Source organism: Chinchilla lanigera, unplaced genomic scaffold, assembly GCF_000276665.1.
Source record: "Chinchilla lanigera isolate Chin_1 unplaced genomic scaffold, ChiLan1.0 scaffold00004, whole genome shotgun sequence".
NCBI classification, from domain to species: Eukaryota; Metazoa; Chordata; class Mammalia; order Rodentia; family Chinchillidae; genus Chinchilla; species Chinchilla lanigera.
The window spans coordinates 38,434,896-38,455,458 of record NW_004955405.1 but is presented as its reverse complement, the minus strand read 5'-3'; the positions used below and the strand labels follow the sequence as shown (position 1 = coordinate 38,455,458).

Here is a 20,563-nt window from a genome sequence, read left to right as displayed (position 1 = left end):
CCACGGGTACATTCCAAAAGTGCGCATGTGCAGAGTGCAGTGGGCGGGGTGGACAGGGTGGGCTGGCATATCTGCAACAATGTCAGTGAAAAAAATTCAGCGGTGCAGAGGGTGAAACTGCGCGGTGCTGGCTGCCACTGCTCCCGCCGCTGTGCCGTGGCCTAAGCCGGGGACTGTTCTAATTGCTTTGCAGACGTAAACAGCCAAGGAAGGCACCGTTGTCATCTCACCGCAGGGGTAGGCAGGTGCTGCCCCAAAGAGGCAGGAGCCCAGGTTTCTCTGTGACCCTGGGATCGAGCTCCTCAGCACTGTCCTAATACCCAGGAGGTCGAAGGACAGGCTGGGAGGAGGAGATGACGTGACAAGTCACTGAGGCAGCCCTGTCTGGGGTGGGCGAAGCTAGGCCCTTGAGTCCAGATTCCCTCTCCAGAAACCCCAGGAGTGACTGAAGCAGTTCCAGCCAGGAGTGGCGGGGGCGGGTGGGGAGAGGCCAGATTCACCCCCCAGCCCTCGGGCAGCGGGTGGACGGGGTGCCGTGCACAGCAGGAGAGGAAGCAGGGAAGCCCGCTGTTGCACCATGGGTAAGGAGCGCAGGCGACTCGGGCACGGGGCAGTGGCGATGTTGGAAACATATATGTGAGAACGGTGTGGCTTCGGGCTCTACAGCTAACTGCGGCAGGCCCCAGGGCCACTAACCCAGGGCCGCTAACTCAGCTTCCTGAGCCTCAGTCTCCTAACCAGTAGAATGGGAACAGCAGCATCAACTTCAGTGGTGCAAGGAGCAAATGCGACCAGGTGCACCCCTGGGAGCTGTGAAGTCTGAATCAAGAGTTATTAGCCCTGATCTCGATATCAGAGTCTCAGGTTGTGCATTTTGAAGATGCAGAGCCCTTGGTGCTGGCCTGGAATTCTGGGGTGGGGGTGCACGGCGGCTGTCTGTAAAATTGGAAGTTCAAACACAAGAGCGACCACACGTCGGCTTTTGGAATTTCCTCCCTCGGGACTTCCGAAAAACCCCAAGCAGCTTGGAGGTAGAGACGGACACTCACGTTCTGGCTGCAGCCTCCCCGGTCTGGCTCTGCGCAAGGGTTCTTCTCGAAACACTCGAGGCCGTTGCCTTCGTAGCCATCCTTGCAGACGCAGAAGCTGAAGGGAAGGCTGAGTGACTTAGAGTGGTGTGGGCCCGTCCTGATCACAAACTTTTCTGTCTGGTTCACCGAGGGGAGCCTTAATTCCTTGAGACGCTCTGCTATGGGCCTATAAACCGTGGAAACATTGTCTCTGGCCCGACGTAGCCTGCAGTATGGCGCGGGAGATAGACCAAAATAAGTTAGGGCAAAAGAGAAAAAGAAAGGGACAGAGTTGCAGACACCCTCCGTGACCCGTGATGGCTGGCACAGCCACCACCTTTTGAACCAGGTCTTCCCAGACCAGAGTGTTTCCTAAGGCGTCGCCACCCTCCAGCTCCCGGATAGTTCTTCGACAGTACTCAGCGGGGTTGGCCCCTTGTCCGTGAAAGGCTGGACTTCGCTCCACTGCCTTTAACAGAGGAGCCTGAGGAAGGACAGGTGGTTCAGTGTGGGCGAGTGGGTAGAAATAACTATGTGTGCCCTAATGGGACGTGTATGGTGTGCTAGCCCCGGTGCTGGGTGCTTTTGAACTGGGTTCTTCTCATGTCCAGCATGGCCCCTGTTGGGCAGGTACGGTCAGCATTAACAAGCCAGGTGAGGCTCACATAGGTCGAGTAACTCGCCCAGGATCACACAGCAGCTAAGTTTCAAAGCAGGGAGTGATACGGTTTGAGTCCAGCTTGGTCTGACAGGCCTCCACTTACAGAGAGCATTTAGAGCCAGGGTGGCTCCATCCCCAGGTGGCACGATGGCGGTGACCTTATCTGCATGACCTACCTGATTGTGTGAGGTTCTAATTCGCAGGTGGCGTGGACGTGACAGAAATGCGCAAGGAGTCCACAGTCCTGGAACTTGCGGTTACAGAATTTCCCCCATGCGCTGCCCTGGCAAGTGCCAGCCAGGCAGGCCCCATTGCTGTCCACCCTGTTGTCGCAGGTCCCCAGAAGGCACGGGCACTCTGAAAGAGGAGGAGCGTGCTCAGGGCTGGGCCCAGCACCCCGAGGACCGGACCCCTCCTTTCACCCCTGTCCAGGCTGAGCTTGGAGGAATCCATGGAGACTCCGGCTGGCACCTCCTGGGGCTCCGGCACATCGCAGAGGCCGGGACAGCTCCAGGACAAATCCCCTGGAGAGTGGGTGGCCCCACCCTGGGAGAACTTGGTGCCATGGTATTTTGTAAGAGGTGTGCTTGAAAAACATGGTAAATGCCTACATTTAAAAAATTTATTTATTTAAAAATAAAACCCACTTTATCAACAAGTGAAACAGCAGAAGGGACATGGATGTTGTTTGACAGCAAGAGCAAACATGAGTACAGAAGGAAAAGCTGTTCAGAAAGGTGCGGAGTGGGCGAATCTACACCAGCGCCCCCGGGAGGGTGCGGGCTGCATTTGCCACCTGAGAAATGCTCACATCTAAGTGCAGGCGATTTTTTTTTTTTTTTGTCTTTTTGAGACAGGGTCTCGCTATGCAGTTCAGGCTGGGCTTGAACTCACTTTGTAGCCCAGGGTGGTCTCCAACTTGCAATGATCCGCCTGCCTCAGCCTCTCGAGTGCTGGGATTACAGGCGTGCGCCACCATGCCCGGCCGAAGTGCTGGCGATTTGGAAGAGCAGCTTCTTCCTCCTGTCCTCCCTGAGCTGGAGCAGGCGGCAGCTCTCTTCCTGTTGCCATGGAGAGAGAATGTGGCATTTCTCTTGCAGCTCTTCAGGCTGGCAGGACCCGGCTGCAGAGTGTTGACCGTAGGGACTTGAACGTGGGGCTCACCTTGTGGATTGCCTCTGTGGCTGCTGGGGGGCTGGGGACCGAAGAAGGTGTGAGTTCGATTTCTCTGCTGATTGGAGGTAAGGAAGAAACGAGGAGCTTTTGGTGTGGAGGAGCTGCGGGTCCATTACCCGGCAGGCAATCCGGCCTATTGATCGCGCGTTCATTTATGTTAATTGCTGGTAATACAGTGGACATTGTTGGTCTTGTGGTCTTGTTTTGAGTAGCAGCAGGCAACAGTAGGTGATCTTTCGAAGTGACACAACCTACAAGGTGTCTCCCATTCTGCGAACAGCTTCAGAGAAGTCTTACTAAGTTCTGGGTGAAGTGTAATACCCTTGTGGCTCTTCCCTGAGCTCCTACCGATCCTGGCGGTTCCTGTGTGCTGAGCAGCGATCAGCTGGGAAGCTGAGTTCTGTTCCAGAGCATCCTGAAGAATACAGGTCCGCTGTTGATTATTCACCACTCTGTTTTGACTTGGTCCTTTCTACTTTGTGTCTGTGAACTCAGCCTCAAAGCTCCTGTTCAACCTCAGCGACTCGGTTGGGTTAATCCAGGGTTGACCCAGAGGTGGAGAAATATAAAGTCATGATTCTTCAGTTAGTACCATTAGGGCTTTGCCATTTGGAACAGAACGATGGCGTCTGCAGCTATTTTCTGGGTAATAGCAGCTGATGTTCCTTGTTCTTTAGCAGAAAATCCTCCAAGATGCCTCCTTTGATTTGCAGGGCTCACATTAGAGTTCTTTCTCCTGAGACCCCGTCCCAGCATGCTCATGGGCCCAAGTTCAGTATTGTGCAAGCCAAGACCTCAGTTTAGACTTTAAGGGACTTTAAGCCTCTGGTTCTCTGACACAACTCTGTCTAGCTGCCGCTTCAGCGGTCCATTCTCTTTCTTCGGTTGCTTGTTCTCTGAAAGAGCAGCCTTCCACCTTGCCGCCAGCCCTAACATATATTCTTTCTTCTTCTTGTGAGATTGACACATAGACTCTCGATATTTTAAAACGTATGCTGCTGTCTTCTTAGCACAGCCATGCCTGAACTCACACTTCTCATCATACTTTGTAGGACAGGTTCAGTCGCAGAAAGTTTTCCATCCCCTGGGCTGCTCACCGCAGGGGCTGGCACCGCTGTCACCATGCGATGAGGTAGCTCTGTGTGTCCTCCAGAGACGGCAAAGACAGGAAGAGTAGAGGGCAGAACTCCAGGACCTGGTCCCCAGGAGGCACGGGTACTCTGAGGGAGGAGGAGGAGGGTGCTCAGGGCTGTGCCTTAGTAGGCTGAGAGAGCAAAACAGTCCGACCTGTAGAGGGTACAGGGTGTATACTGATAACTGGTTGCTGCTCTACCATGGCATAAGTGTTGGTAGCGCCTGAATAATGATGCTTTTTGCTGGGATGCTGGAGTTTGTTTGAGCCTTGGGTGCTGCTGGAAGTAACGGAGGCTTGGGCCGAATTGAAGCTTTTGAACTCATCAACCTTTTTTTTTTTTGAGTCCTTCCAGTCTCAGTTTTGTTTCTAGGACCAGCAGTGGGTGTGTTTTCTGTTAGCGGCTCTTCTGAGAATGGACGGTTACAGCTTTCCCCGTACAAGGAGAGAAGAGACATCTGGAAACTAGAAGACCAATCCAGCTCCTCAGGAACACGCTGAGTTGAAAAACAAGAGTCCACGACTGAGGAGCTGAGACCGCACAACTTGAGGAAGCTGGAGAAGGTGGCTGAGGTTCTGCTTTAATAGCATTAACTGTACAGAACTGATTTTTTATGCTCCACATGTCTGACTCCCAAGGGATCAAATCTGAATCCAAATCAAGATGATCGAAATTACTTCCATAGGTTTCACTGGTTTTATCCAATTGCAGCTCATCCGTGTCTGGGAAATAACCAAGTTGAGCACAGAGTGTAGAATGCCAGTCTTTGCCTGGTCTGTGAGGGTCCGAGGCTAAGCGACTCCATGGTGTGGCAATGCCAGCTGGCTCCCTGAGACACAAGTCCCAGTGCCCTGGAGCTCGGTGACTACTACAGTGAATGCTTAAATTAAAGAAAAATTGTTACAGTAAAAGACACATTGCCATGGATTCCCGTCAAAATCTTCCTCTCCACTCTGAACACATTCATCTCATTATTCTTGTCCTTTTCTGAAGCAGTCCTGGAAATCCTCTTTTGTGTTTTTAGTTCTTCTGTCCTGGCCGCCTCAGTGTCCTGAACTGATTCAAAATATTTCCCTGTCCTGGTCATTCTGACTTTGGGAAAGAGCCAGAAGCCACAGGACGCCAGATCCGGTGAATAAGGCAGGTGAGGACACACCCTGATGTTTGTACGAATTTGCATCCAGCAGCAGCATTCACCCTACTGGGGATCGCACTTCATAAAGACTCTTATGGTGAACACAAAATTGGTGAACACATAAAACGGATGAAAAATTACTGAGTTGTTGGGTGGAGGGAAAATGTCAGTTTGACCCGAGAAGCAGAAACTATGCTTGATTGTTAGTTTAGTCTGAAAACAATGTATGCGTCTAAGAACGTTCTGAACTTTGTAGCACCTGCTTGCTGAAGCCGATAGGTTCCGCTTTCTGCCCTTGCAAAAAATTTCTCACCTGCGTCAACCAGGATGTGGTTTTCAAGCTTAAAAGCTCAAACATTCTTCGGGTCGGGGCTGCTCAGCATCTCCCTGCGTGGAGAACAGACTGACAGCCGCCGGCCTGGCTAATAAAGGCTCTTAAATTCCACTTTGGATTCTGGTCTTGGTTCTTTATTCAGAGTAACCCAACACTCACCAAAGAGGACTTCCGGAGCGGCTTCAGAAGGGGGCAAGGATGGAGGTGCAGGCAGGTTCAGAGTGAGGAGGAGAATTCTAAGGGGGATTTGGGGCAGTTTTTTTTTTGTTTTGTTTTGTTTTTTTACCATAATGAAGTTTGAACAGGTAAACATTCACCCAAGGTGTTGATCCTGCCTTGTATGTATGTGTGTGTGTGGGTGTAGGGTGAGAGGTGGCTTTTGATGTGACAAAAGTGGTAAAGGAACTCAATTTTCAACTGCTTTGTGGTCAGAGAGTCTAGCTAGGCAATTTCTCACCTTCTCCTGAAGACGTCTGGGCATAAACAGAAGTGATTTCTCTCGGTGGCGGAGCCCCTGATGAGCGCCTGTGTTTGTCTGTCACACTCCCATGGCAAGTCAGCGATAGCAAGTGACCGACATCTGGGCCCTAACTTCCTGAGAGGGCACACGCACCACCTCATTAATAGGCGCCAGCACCCGGAAGTCTATACTTTTTTTGGGTACATTTTGGATATACATAATGGTCACATTCATCGTAAGGAATTTGTCCCTGTACATGATATACCTTGCTTCTTCTTTGCATAGTCCCTCTCCCCCTCCTTCAACCCCTCTTCCCCTCCAGTTGGTGCTTTGATACCAACTGGGGCCCAGAGAGGTGAAGCAAATCACCCAGATTACCAGTAAGTTCCCAAACAGGGACTTGAACCAGAGCCCTGAAAGCCCGCTTCTCTTAGTGCCCATGTGTCCACACAGCGGATCATGCTGTCCAGTGGCATTTCGCATCTCTGTTGTCACTTCAAATGTGGGTTTCTTGGTTTGCTTCTGAGTAGAGGCATTTAAAGACGGATGGGAGCTACTCATGAGAGTCAGGCATGAGGGGGTGACAGGAGGAGTGCGGAGACACTCAGAGGAGGGGTGTGGGGGTGTGGGGGCTTGAATGCGATCATAAATGAAGGGTTATGAGCTGTGCCCCAGGGGGACGGGTGGGACAGGGATTAGGTGAGGGCTTGGGGCCAACATCCAGGGCGCAGAAGACAAATACGAGTGAGCGCGGCTGAACAATCTAGGTAACTAGATTGAAGCAAAAAAATAACTTTCATCAAGTTTTAAGTAAGGCAGCTTAATTTGCAAGGAACAAGATCTCTGAGTGAAATTACAGGCAGCCACAGACCTGGGACGGGAGAGACTGGACCCAGAAACCCAGCGGCCAACCCCAGCCTCTGCACCCTGCTGGGGGTCCCACAACACCAACGTGGTTGGCTGTGGAGTAAATGCTTGTTTTGTGTCCCAGAAATCTTAGCTAGAGAAAAGACCAATAGAATAGGATTCAGCAGCCCTGACCCTGCTGTGCTCTGGGTTCCTGTCCATCTGGAGTGGATTTGGGAAGATTGTATAAGGGAAGAGATGAGAAGGGTATGTTTTCTAACAGGTATATGGCACAGTAGGGCTAGGTCTAAAAGCCCCAAGTTATAGACCTTAACCCTATCAATAGTCTGTGAAGTGTTCCTGGGTTCTGCATGTGTAGATTCAACAAGTTTTAGATAAAGTAATACTTTTTAAAAATTGCGTTCATCCTGAACATGCATAGACTTTTTTCTTGTCATTATTGCCTAAGGAACAGTATAACAATTCACACAGCACTTATATTGTATTAAATATACGTAACCCAGAGGGCATCCAAAGTATCTGGGAGCTGCGTGCGGCATTTATACAAATACTAGCATTTCAGGTGAGGAACCTGAACACCTGGTTTTGGTATCCACAGGGCAGGGTGGGGGCTATCCTGGAACCCACTCCCCAAGGACGCCAGAGGACAGCTGTACCAATATTATCTTCATTTTATAGATGGAGAAATTGAGAGATTTATTTTCAAATGCTACCATCAATAAGTTGTAGAGTGAGAATTTAACTTTTGGCTGGTCAACAAGCTCTTACCTATTAATTTTACTTTATCAGTAAGTTCTAATTGTTGCTTAAATAAATATGTATAAATATATTGTATATATTATATATATAATATACATGTATGTAACTGTAAAGAACATATATTTTCTAAGATTGTATAGCTGCATATTTCAATGCCTATTCAGGGGCTGGGGATTTAGCTCAGTGGCACAGTGCCTGCCTGGCAAGCGTGAGTTTGTGAGTTCAATTCCTGGTACCGGAAAAAAACAAAAACAAAAAAAACCAAAGCAAAATAAAAAATCAATGCCTACTCAGTGTGGAATTTTCCACATATCTACTAGTATTTTGATGTTTATGTCACCACACTTAAAATAGCAGCAACCACAATGAAAGATGATAAGAATCAAGTATATACTATGTTCTAGGCACTGTTCTAAAGGACTAGCTTTTCCTTTGTGACTTGCACTCAATCTTACAAGGTAGTTACCAGTCTTACCAACTCCTTTTTACAGATGAAGAAACTGAGGTATAGAGAATGTGGTAACTTGCCTGTATCCACATCCTCAAGTGGAGGTGCTGATAGAAGGAGACTGCTTGGAAGGTAGGGAGCAAGTCTGTGTCTTGATGCAGTCTCAGTACCACTTGAGGGGTGCAGAGAAACCTTAAAGCAGTGGTTTTCAAAGTGTGCTTCCCTGGACCAGCTGTGTCAGACCAGCATACCCTGGGAACTTGTTAGAAATGTAAATTCTCAGCCTCATGGTAGGCATTTTGTGTCAGAAGCTACAGGTGGGACCCAGTTATCTGATACTTGAGAAATACCCTGGGATGATGACACAATACAAGCAAAAATCACAGGACGCCACGCCTGTACCAGGATCCTGTTCCATGTGGTAAGGATCCAGGAAGTGCTACTTACTTTTGTCACACTGAGGTCCATATTTATTAGGGTCAGAGCAGAACTGACATCTGGAGCCACTGAAGCCATCCTTGCAAGTACACGTCCCATTGCCATGGACTCCGTCTGCACACTGGAGAAAGGCAGACCCCATGGGCCGTTACAAAGGGCGTAGGTGCTGGTGAAGGACTCACAGACACTTTCATTTCACGCCTGACTTTGGGCTCAGATTCAATCCCACTTGAAACAATCTTTGGATTCCTTGTGGGAGTGTCTTAGTATCAGGTAGGTGATGAGCATGGCTATCCTGACTCAGGATTTAGAACTTTAAGGGACGCCATTCGAGGGAGACCACGATGCTGAACTAAAACCTTCACATAACATTCTAGGCACAGCAGAGATGCGTCAGAGTGCCTGGCTCCAGCCACCTCTGTACTCTCACTTGCTCTGCTCTGCGACTCTAAACTGCATATTTTCCTCTCTCCAATGGGAAACATATTTCTCTCCCATCTGCCCAGCACTGACTGGGTTTGTGTTTATTTCCTGCATCAGAGTTGGGCACGGGCTGCTGTCTCAATTACTCGGCCACAGCCATTGGTACCGGCCTCTCACTTCTGTGTCTTCTATGTAAAGACCACACTCTTGTTTGTAGTTTTTCTTTCCCCTCACAGGAGCCATATTTTAGACATGGGTCTATAAAATGTTCTGCCTTACAATTTCTCGGTAGGATTCATGGCTACTTTCACTTTCTGTTGTTTACCTGTGGCCTCCAAGTTAGATGAGGTAATTTTGGCCTTTATGTCTTTCTAAGTGCAAGATTCTAAGATAATAATAATACTGCAGATTGGCAGTGTTATTATTAACAGTGTCATAGAACCCTGGGCCCTGGTACCTTCTGCAGGCGGGAAGTGAGGTGTAGTGGGCCTGCTGAGCTGCCGGAGGTCCTGCAGTGGTGACAGGAGAGCCCAGAACTGAGGCCCTCTCCCTCCACCAAACAAGATTCCTGCTGATGTGGACACCTGCTGTGCTTGCAGTAACAGATCTATTTCTTTTACTTCATGTGAGTAGTGGCTACCGTCATGTCACCTTTGGGTTTTGCAGTTTTAAAAATTATTGTTCCACTTGTGCTCAGAAGGGTCAACCTTGGCATTCAGGAAACTGTGCATTCTCACGCAAGTGACTGTCCTCTCACCTGTCCGTTTCCTGAGCATGGATTCCGGAAGCCTCCAGGACACTGGTTGCAATAGGGCCCGAAGAAGCCTTTGCAGCATTTTGTTATCTGAGAAGCGACATTACACACGCCCCTTTGAGTCCCCAAGTGGAGCACCCAATCCTCCAAGGGGAAGCACTTTGATTTTCACTGTTACAGTGAACAATACAAGCCCTTCCTCGGGGGAAGTCTTTCCCTTTGGCACGCGGTGGCACAGCTAGTGCTTAGCCTCTGGCCACCACCAATCAAAAAGCACCCCCCGTGGGTGCCCGCCTGGCTTTGGCACTGTGCGCAGGACAGAGGAAGGCCAGAGCTCAGGGAGCTTGTGTGCCCATCAGGGAGGAGTCAATATGGAAATTAAAAGAAGTAATTAAGTCAGTGAGCTCTTTCAGAGAATGGTAAGTACTAGGGAAAAAAGTGCTCTAATGAAGGAGTCGGGACAGCGACAGAAGTGGGGGGGGCGGCCCCTGGAGATCGGGGATGGAGGCGGTGCTGGGTGAATGGGGACCTGGAAAATGCAGGAGCCTTTGAAAACCCAGAAGAACGTTCTGGGAGGGAACGGATTTGCACTTTCTCTGAGGCAGGCAGGTGGGCAAGAGAGGGGCCGATGCAGGCAGAGTGCAGGCGTGCGGGGACCGGTGGGGAGTGTGGGCTCTGTATTAAGAGGGGACCCAGGGACACAGGGAGGGGGTGACCTGGCCAGCGTGAGGGGACTCCACCCCTCCATCCTCGTGCAGGAAGATCTGCAAGCCCCACGGGGTCCTGTGACGGTGCAGCCCCTGGGGCTGGTGAGCTGCCTGCCTTTGGTGGCCCGTAGGAGGGCCCCGGCCACACTCTCCTTGGCCACACTCTCCTTACCCGCACGGTGGCATTGCAGTGTCTGGCACAGCCATTCTTCGTGTTCCCGGTTCTGCTGCTGTAGATGCATTTGTCTGTGAAGATCTCCTGCAAGGGAGGCAAAGAGCAGGAGCTCTGTGGTCTGCGTTCCCAGTCCCTGGCAGTGCCCTGAGGCCAGAGCTCAAGGCCACACGGGTCACTCTTGTGAGGCCTGTGTCCTTGCTGGGAGAACACTGGCTGAAGTTTGCCCACTCCGTGGCATGCATCACAGTGGACATCTCTAAATGATCAAGAAGCACTTTCTGGTTCATCTGGGCACGGGCCAGCTTCGTTTTGCAAACCGCAGCCATCCCCAGCCGCTCCTACGCAGGCATCTCAGCGCCTCTCGCGTGGGAAGATCCACCCAGTGACCCAGTGACACTGGAGATTTTCTCTCAGGAGTAGGGGTAGATTTATTTATTTTTTTCAATTTTAATTATTTTTGTTTGTTTTTTTTCCGGTACCAGGAATCGAACTCATGACCTTTCGCTTGCCAGGCAGGCGCTGTGCTGCTGAGCTAAATCCCCAGCCCGAGTAGGGGTAGATTTAAATGCACCTCTGTTCCTTCACCCTTGGTGCAGGTTAACCTCACCTAGCACTTCTGTGTATTGAGAACTCACCGTGGGTAGGGCACACTGCTTAAGTGAGTTCATCAATCTTCAATTCCATGCACATATTTATTTATTTATTTATTTATTGATTGATTGATTGATTGTTGTGATGTGGGGGAGCAAACTCAGGGCTTCACACAGGCTAGGCAAGTGCCCTACCACTGAGCTACATCTCAGCCTCTCATGAGTTTTTCTTTTTAAATAGATAAGGAAAGACCCAAATGGGCTTAATCATCCCCCGGCCTTCGCAAGAAGCACTGCTAATAAGTGTCAGGTGAGAGACTTAGGCATAAAACCTGCTAAGATCCCGGGTGATCACACTGTCCCTGTCTGTCTCAGCTGCCTAAGCTGGAGATAGAACCACAGTGCAGGCATCCAGTTTTATCATGAGAATTTAGCTCCTGGCTCGAGTTTAGACAAACGTTTCTGTCCAGTTTACTCCTTTCTCTTCAGCTCTAGCTTAAGAAGTGAGCAAAGAGAAGTTTCCAGGCTGTATAGCCCCAAGATATTAGATAGACCAAGGGATCCTGAGGCCAGGAACAGTCGTGTCACACTCACTGTGGGCTCAGTGTCAGCAGGACATTTACTCTGAGACTTCAGCATACAGTTCACACAGGAGCCCTGGAAGGAAAGGCAGCAGCTCAGTGCAGCTGTCCCTGTGGAGGACATGGGATGGCCCTGTCCCCAGACTCACTTCCTACCTGCAGAGAGGGTTCCACTGCCCTCCCAGCCCCCGTGACTCCTCTGCAGAGAAGTGAAGTCAGTGCTGGGCAGAGCTGGGCTTAGGATCAGGACAGAACCTGCTCAGAGTGGCCCCTCTTCTCCTCTTTCTGGACAGAGCCCATGGTCCACAGGCCATAAGGGACCTGCCCTCGAGGGACACTGCAGTGGTCACCAGTGTCAGGGACAAAGTACTTCCATGGGTCACAGACTTGAGGCTGTGCCCTCTAGTTAGCTTAGTAGGAATAGGGCCCAACCATCTGCCAGAGTCTCCTCCATGGCTTCTGTATCCAGGAGGAAGGGAATCCAGTGTGCACCTCCAAATCTCTCTGACCTTCCCTACCCGTGCTGGGCCCCAGCACGCAGACCCCAAAACATGGCCTCTCGCCTCTTGCCAGCTTCCCAGTGGTTTTGGCCAGTGTGGGTCAGAGCAGAATATCAGTGGGTAGTTGGAGAGCAAGGTCAAGAGTCCCTTTCCTGTCCGCTCTGTGCCTTGGCCCTGTCCCGGGGACTCCTGGCGGACGCCCTCTCTTCACTTCACTGAGTTCAGGTAACGCTCTACCTGGCCGGGGGTCTTGGGTTCTGGGTGGTAACGGCTATTGCTTCTCCCTGGGTGCCCTGGCACAGCTTGTGCCCTTAGGCTCACTCACACCTCTGCGGCACCCTCTTCCTCCAGGTCTCTTAGTTGACATCACAGGTACACTGATCATCGACAATTACAGAGATTCTGCTTCCTGCAGGGACCCTGACTAGTAGAATGCTAGTTATTAAACCTCTGCAACCCCACATATATGTCCATAGGCAGCCAGGAGTCCATCCAGGTGAAAACAGAAGATTCTAGAAGGTCCCAGCTGCTTCCATTCTTTGCTGGTCCTAAATGCATACTTTCCAGAGAATCTGTGTGGACTTACAACAGATCCAACCCAAACCATCCTCAACTAGGCAAAAAGGACAGAATGGGCTTTAAATGTAGACAGCATAATAAATGGCAGAGGAATACTCCATTCTGAGGTAGCTCTAGGAAGTTCTTTTCTCTACCTAACCACAACATTTTGGGGTTTCAGCTCAAAACTACATGTTGATTCCGTCCTTTAAGAAGATGAGAAAAAGCTTTGAACCATCTGAATAAGAACAAACCCGTGACCAGGAAAGCATTGGGACCCGGAGGACTTCTTTCTAGGGAGCTGAACAGCAGCTGCCTGGGTGTAGATGCTCTGAAGAACGTGTTGGAGCCCCAGTCACTTCTCCAGCCTGTTCAGAGCCCCACCCTGCTCTAAGCTGATGTACCCACCAGGGCTCATTTCTAAAGAATGAGCCAAACACACATCTCTGCTGGGAACCATTGAGGAAAGGGACCGTTCCTACGTCTCTTAAGAGGAGTGGTCAAAAGGAGATCACACTCCCCAAATGACATCTGAGGGACCCAAGTTACGCTCAATAGACTAAGACATACAGCGTCATTCCTTCAGCTAAGAACTTGCAAATCAAAAAGGCACCACAGTCTTGTGTCAGGAGCTTAGCTAGCTATTTCCAGTCTTCATGAAGATAAAATAAAACCAGGCCATTTCTTCCCCATATCCAGTGCTCATGCTCTAAAGATATCTTTTATTTTTGTCTTTTTGAGACAGGGTCTCGCTATGCAATTCAGACTGGCCTTGAGCTCACTTTGTAGTCCAGGCTGGTCTCGAACTTGCAATGATCCTCCTGCCTCAGGCTCCCGAGTGCTGAGATTACAGGCGTGTGCCACCACGCTGGGGCTCTACTAAAGATATCTTGAGAACAATCACTGATGTGCTATTGAAGTGTCCTGAAAAGAAAGACCTAGACCTATATCATAGTCAGAATGTTAGGGTTGCGGTTTCCAAGGGAACTTACAGATTGCAGGTAGAGCCATTTTGAGACCTAAGGTGCTTTGATTAAAATTGCCCACGCCAAACAAAACAAAACAAAACAAAACTGCTGTGGAACAGAAAAGGCCATTAGAGGATCTAGACGCTCATGGAGAAACAAAGTCTGGTATTTGCAAAGAACTATAGAGGCGGTTGAGCACTGGAACGTCTACCTATCAAGGTGTTTTATTTCGAGTCCTGCTTAGGGCAAGTAAAGCTATGGCCCTGGAGCAGGGTGGTCCAGGAAGAGGTAAGAGACTGATCTTAAATCCCATGGGGAAAAACTGATCTGGCCCCAGAGCCGTGGTGTAATAGGGTCATAGGTAGAATAGCCTCTCTCCGGTAGTCCATGCCCCCCTGAACCTCAGAATGCACCCTTATTGGGAAAGAGGGTCTTTGCAGATAAGTGAGGCTAGGCTGAGGGAGGGTGATCAGGACTCAGGCCCAGGAGGCGCAGGGCCCCACCTCAGGTCCTTGTTCTCTGCGTTTTCCTCCTTTTCTTACCAGTCTCATCTCACTCTTCATTTCGTCGCATCGGTGGGGCAGGATGGGGACAATGGAGGGCGGAATGAGAACGCCAGCCAGCGTGTAAATTTGGCCATTTTTCGCAGTGACCTCAATGTCTTCTATGGTCACATTGTTCGCCAGAATCCGTCCCTGGAAGGAAGCAATAATACCTTTTCCTCTGGGCTGCAGGAGGGGGTGAGCCCCACACAGAGGTGAGTGGGGAGACGTCTCTGAAAGCCCTAATGTGTTGTCCTGAATTTGTCCCCTGCAAGGAGCCTTTGGAAGGGCTTGGCCAGTGGGAGACAGCTGAACCTGTGGAGCGAGCTCCTGAGGACACCAGGCAGGGGTTCCTGAGCTAGGAAAGAGGCGGGCACGTCCCAGCCCTGCGCTGCATTTGCAGGAGAACTGTTGTACCCCTCTGCGGTGAAGTGAAGGTCTGTTCCTTCACACCCCTCTGCTACCCTAGAATGAGCGCTGGGCAGGCTCTTGGGACACGTCGGTGGAGAAGCAGATAGACTCTTGCTCAGCTGTAGTACAGGGAGCAGAAGCGCACAGGCAGGCAGAGACACCTCCTCTCCACTTTCCCAGACCTGCCCCTCCCCGGCAGTATTCATGGCAACTTCATCCTTGTAATGGCTCACGCCAGGACCCCGTGGGGACGCGGTTGGCTTTCTGTCTTCACCACCCATCCAGCTTACTAGCGAATCTTGCTGGGTCTGCCTTCAACATACGCTCACAGTTCAATCACTCCTTGCTGTGGCCCCGCACTGTTCTGTCTGAGCCATAGTCATTCCTTGGTGGACTGTTGTAGTCCTCTCTCTAACTCGTCTCCCAGAATGCAGCCATCTCCCACCATCCCTGCCTGCAGTCCCCTGATAGCTGCCCGTCTCGTGTGGAGTAAGACCCTGCGTCCTTGCCCTAAGTTCTGAGGCCACCACTGTGAGCCGAGCCCTTCCTTCCTTCCCTCCCCGCCCCACCCCCAGCCCTCCCCCCTTCCTCTTGCTCAGTCCTGGTTCTGGCCACACGGCCTGCTGTTCCTCACGCAGCTCAGGCACACTCCTTGCCCCGTGCCCTTGCACTCTCTGTTCCCTCTCGGTCCCCAGATAGTCACGCCCCTGTCCCTCTATTTCCTTCCTGTCCTGGCTTGGGTGTTTCCTTCCTTGTGAGGACTTCTAGGCACTTTATCTAAAACGTCAGTGCCATCCCTACTTTCCATCCCCACCTGCTGTGCTGCTTTTCTCCTTACCCGAATTGTGCTATGTTCCCCTCAGTTCACTGCTTTACTGTCTAGCTTCCTTTTTGCTGGAATGAAAGTTCCGCGCAGTCAGGAACTTTGACCTGTCTGTTTGTTGATCTGTCTTCAGGACCTAGAACAGCGCCTGGCATGCAGGGCTCAAGCACACTTGTGGAGATGAGACCCCCATCACCATCACTAGTGTTGAGTTAAGAGGAGACAATGCTGCTGCTCTACTGTGTGTTACCAGCCCGGAGCATTTGCTGAGGGACACTGTCTTCTTTGGGTTCTGTAAGTGAGTCACCTTCCCTCTGCTCAGGGACTGCACTGGCTCCCTCTTCGGCCAGGAGCTCTGTTCTGCTCTGCTCTGCCAAGCTCTTCCTACTCATCCTCCAAGCATGCTGAAAGTGTCACCACCTCCCCCAGGCCCTGCGGCTGCCGTGTTTCTCAGACTCCTGTTGTCTGGGCTCACAGTTCCCTGAACTTCCTGCAGCTGCCACTGGATGAACTGTAGTCGTGTAATTTACTGACTCCAGAAGGAGGTCTCAAAGCCTGCCTGTGCTGCCGGCATGCAAGTCTGCCTGTTTTGCTGCTTCACCCCGGGATCTGGTGCAGACCGTTGTGCACGCAGCTGCTCAGTGATATTTGCTGACAGCCGTGAGCACTGAGGTGAAAGGTCATAAAGCTGTTCGACAGAGCAGAGCACCCGGAGCACACACACAGCCGTGACCCAGCAGCCCAGCTGCCTAGGAGCTCAGCGGCCCAGTGCCCAGCACCCAGCCCTCACTCACGTTGTCGGTGACGTTGAACTGTATGATCTGGTTGGCCATGGTCCTGGTCTCCAGCTTTGTGATGAGGATGGCCACTTCCAACTGTGAGGACAAAAGCACAGTGGAGACCTCTGGGGAAACACAGGGCATCCTAATTTCTCACGGCCCTGACTGAGTTAAGAAGTGGGAGCTCTGATGTCAGGGTTGCTGCGGCTTGGGAGATTTCTTTGATAACAGACTCATTATTCATGGCCGAGGGCTCGCCCAGAGCCACAGATAAAGAACAAAAGTCACACATCCACCACAGCAAGACCCTGGGATTCCAAACTACAGCCGGGTGTCTTGGAAGCAGGGAAAAGCAGCTGCAGGAAGAGGGGGCCCAACCTGAGTCGACGGGACAATGTGGTATCGGACGAGTTCCAGAAGCTTGGGAGAGCCCTGCAAAGAAACCAGAGACTTCCGTCAGCAAAGAAAACACGATCTCTCTCTCCTGTGGGAGCCCTGCAAATGACTTTGAACCCTTAACCATAGAAATAAATAACTCATAACCTCTCTACTCGGAAATCTGGGATGAGAAAAATCACCTCCCCCTCCAGAGCTCAATTTCTCCAAATCCCTACCCTGGACAGGGGCTGACCTGAAAACAGCATGCACCTTTCCTGTGATCCTTCCCACAGCCCTGCGACGCTGGGACCGTGGCCAGCCTGTTTCACGCGTGATGACACTGACTTTCAAGCGCAGTCTGAGGTCACAGAGCTAACTCAGGTTCAGAGCCTGAGCAGGAGTCTAAGCTCCAGTCGCACGGCTCCGATACCTCCCAGAAGGTCCGGGTTACACTGGATTTGCCCGCCAGCCCTCTATTCAGGATTCTGTGTCACTCGCCCCAGTAATAAACATCTACCTGTCGGGCTGCACAGCAGTGACTTAGGAATACCCAGCCACGGGGGACTGGATTTCCCTTGCACAAAATTCGTTTTTGAGTTTCTTTTACTACAGAAAACTGAAACAGCAATGGAGAGAAAGAGGGTCCTGGAGCCCACAGAAGGAGCCATAGGCAGGATGCGCCATCTCGGGGTTGGGGGTGGCCCTGGAGGGAGCCCGTGGAGTCAGGAGCTGGGGGACCACGCCCTTGGGGAAAAGGCAGTGGCAGCTATGCCCTCCTGCAGACGGCTGCAGGCTCCTTGCTGAGCCCCAAGCTTCCCAGCCCTTGAATTCTGCTACCAGCACAGCCTAGTTGTGCCAGCTTGGGAAGGCAAACAAACCAAGACCCCAGTAATTTCCAGGAGGTCGACATGGCAAGCACCAGGACAGCTAGGCTCACAGAAGGCCCTGTGGAACCTGGTCCCCCACCCGCCCCCTCTGAGTTTGGCCCTGGTCTCTGCCAGGGGACTGGCCCGTGAGTACCGTGGCCACACAGCCTGGCTCGTCTGGTACAACCTCGGCTTGTACCTGTTGCCCTGGCAGCCTATTTCCTCCCCAAAATGAGCCCATACACAAGGTAAATGATACGGCAGCCGCGTCGCTAGGTCAGTGACACTATCAAGGCAGGGCAGGTTGCTATGGGCAGGCCAGCCTCACACCAGTGGCCAGCACTGGAGCTGATCCTTTCTGCAGCCCTCTTGTGGCTGTGTAACCTTGAGCAGGTCAGCCTTTGGGCCTCACCTCCCCTTCCAGCTCCTCCATGGCGCTCAGAAGCGCGGGCCCACGGGCAGGAGTGCTGCTGTCGCAGGCGGCAGTGCTCAGAGGCAGAGGGTGGGATTACGTGGGCTATGCCAAGAAATGTGAGACCAAGCGGCGGGATCCGCTGGGTTTGTTATCACCGCATCCCCGCCAGCACAGCCTGGGTGCATAGTAGGCTCTTTGTACATTTTTGGCCAAGATATTAAAAAAGGGGAGGTGTTCTGGGAAAAGTGCCAAGCTGGACCTCCAATGCCAGCCTTGCTTCTGAGCAAGTCATCCCCGCTCCCAGCCTCGATTCTACTTGCAACATAAAGGGGCCAGCATCTCTGCAGGAAAGAATTTACCAGCAGAATAATCTACTTCCAAGGCCTCCAGAATCGATTTTGGTCCATTGTACAAGAAGGAAGGGAAGAAAAGGAATAAAGGAATCAGATCGCCCCTGCCCCATGTGAGTGGAGCCTTATTTGGCTTGGGGCCACCGCACTGGCCAGCTCAAAGGGACAGGACAAGCGTCCAGGTGCTGTTGGCCCAGAGGCCCTGGTGTTCTGCATTCTTTCCCCTAGGGTGATGCTCACTTCCTCCCTGCAGTTTTAGGTGAAAAAAACAAAAACCCCTAAGTCCTAAGTTGCTAATATGACCTTGAGCTTTGTACATTCACCTCCCTCGGCCCCATTTTCCTTTCGAGGAATCTATGACCTCATTAAGGTGACCCTCTCTTTTTATTTCTGTCTAGCTCAGTGATGAAGCCATCAGCTAGGGCTTGGGGTCAGCATGGTCTCTGTAGGGACTGGATGGTTTCCAAACTGACATTCTGTCTTGGTTAGGGAAATGTGATGTTGCAACATCAGAATTAGAAACCCTTCTGCTAGGAAGCCGGTTTATATTCCATTTTACTGGTGGAGCTGATGGGGACTTTATAGTCTCCAGCTGAGGCTTCTCCCTGACCTGGAGCTAAAGGATGCTATTAAGAGGACGGAGACAAAAGGCGCTTCCTATGGGTGAGAAACTTTAACCTGCACAGGCTCTGGATGACAGGAAGAGGCATTCTACTCCTCACCTACAAACTGAAATGGAAAACTCAGAACAGAGACATGAAGTTTTACATTCCTTGCAGGTGGACAGGCACTGCCTTTGAGAAAGATCAGACCTAGAGCCAGGAGCAGTGGTGTGCCGGGGGCCAGTTTCCCCGGTGTGAACATTCCCGCTGGAGCCTGACTTCAAGCTAGCAATGCGATCTCGCTGAACGGAGCTGGAAAGAGAAACACACAGCCCATTCTTGGAGGCCTGGAGGAGCCAGCTCCAGGCAACGAGAGGGAGGGAGCTAAGAAGAACAGGAAGAGCTTTCTGAGCAGTGGTGCCTGACAGAAAAGTAGAGGCTTACTTTTTTTGTTCTATTCTAGTTGAAATGTTCTATTTTAACTGTGTTTTCTGAAAGCAAGATATTCCTCTAGATACTGAAAAATATTCCAGAAAAGACTGTATCCAGGTGAACCTTCAAACCAAAAAGGCAATAAGTTTAAGGAATTTAGAGGAAACCTTCCAGGTAGTTTCCGTCATTTTAGCACCATTGTGGAAGAGCTAACAATCTCCTTTCTAGGGAGAATGTGACAGAACTGAAGGCCTATGATCTATAAGGGAAGGATGATAGTGGAGAGAGATGGAAGCATGTAGAGGGAAGAGTGGAGCCTTTAAAATAACATTTGTTCCTGGCTGTCCTACTTTGGTTATCATTCGTTAGGTGGTTTTAGAGTTGTAGGGAACCTAAAATACAGATTTTAGTACTGTGAAATATTAGAAAAGCCAAAACAAATCCAATCAAGCACTTAGTTCGGGGGTTGTAAAAAGATCTTATTTCCTGGACCTATCAGAGCTATTTGGATTTCCACTGAGGAGACTGAAGCTACATCTAGGATTAGTGCCAGGGTACTGTGATAGATTAGTGATGTCGGCCTTGGTTGTGGGAAGGCAGGTGGTGGTACACATGCTGCTTATTTGCTAACCTTAGTTACAAGAAAGCCTACAGGACACAGACTGGAGCAGTGGTGCTGATCCAATGCCATCAGAAGAAGCAGGGTACAATACCTCAGGAGAAAGAAGGTAATGAAGAGCACCATCCTTCAGGTTGTTCAGTGCTTCATCACTTGGAACAAAAACGGTGTATGGCCCACCAGGCCCTTGCCCGTCTAAGGCACTTTTCAAGTTGGTTTTCTGCATTTGAGAAATGAAACTTTGTATCTGTGATCGAACCCAGACAAATAGTTGCTATAATTTTCAGCAAGTGTTTATAGCTGATATTTCTGCTAATTGTACAAAAAACTCAACATACACATTTTTGAGAAACTCATGAAAGGTACAAACCTCCAAAAAAGTTCTGAAATGTCTGTATCTTGATGGTATCATGGCCATTATGGTTTGCTGAAAAGAGACATTTTGCTAAAGAATCAGTGAAAGTATACAAAAGTGGTTCAGGAAATAAAAATCCTAACATAAAGAGGAGTATAAATTCTAACACGGATTATAGCTGTGGGTTCATATAAAAAGACTTGATCAACTGCCACACATTATGCAAATGTGTTGCTACTAAAACAGTAGTTGAA

The 20,563-nt window shown here is 50.6% G+C and overlaps 1 protein-coding gene and 1 pseudogene across 2 annotated transcripts in view; both read right to left on the bottom strand.

The window, feature by feature from the left end:
- Window positions 1–20,563, bottom strand: part of Stab2 (stabilin 2) — a 140,066-nt gene that overhangs the window by 78,243 nt on the left and 41,260 nt on the right. For both annotated transcript variants that reach the window (XM_005374574.2, XM_005374575.2), the window contains exons 14-24: window positions 20,325–20,381; window positions 20,049–20,174; window positions 16,671–16,724; window positions 16,308–16,388; window positions 14,280–14,432; window positions 11,725–11,787; window positions 10,538–10,624; window positions 9,662–9,748; window positions 8,491–8,602; window positions 1,908–2,088; window positions 1,050–1,296 (exon numbers count right to left, since the gene is read on the bottom strand). In XM_005374574.2, the coding sequence (XP_005374631.1) occupies window positions 1,050–1,296; window positions 1,908–2,088; window positions 8,491–8,602; window positions 9,662–9,748; window positions 10,538–10,624; window positions 11,725–11,787; window positions 14,280–14,432; window positions 16,308–16,388; window positions 16,671–16,724; window positions 20,049–20,174; window positions 20,325–20,381 (1,248 nt within the window). The remainder of the gene's footprint in view (window positions 1–1,049; window positions 1,297–1,907; window positions 2,089–8,490; window positions 8,603–9,661; window positions 9,749–10,537; window positions 10,625–11,724; window positions 11,788–14,279; window positions 14,433–16,307; window positions 16,389–16,670; window positions 16,725–20,048; window positions 20,175–20,324; window positions 20,382–20,563) is intronic.
- Window positions 2,680–4,925, bottom strand: LOC106149667 (annotated as a pseudogene).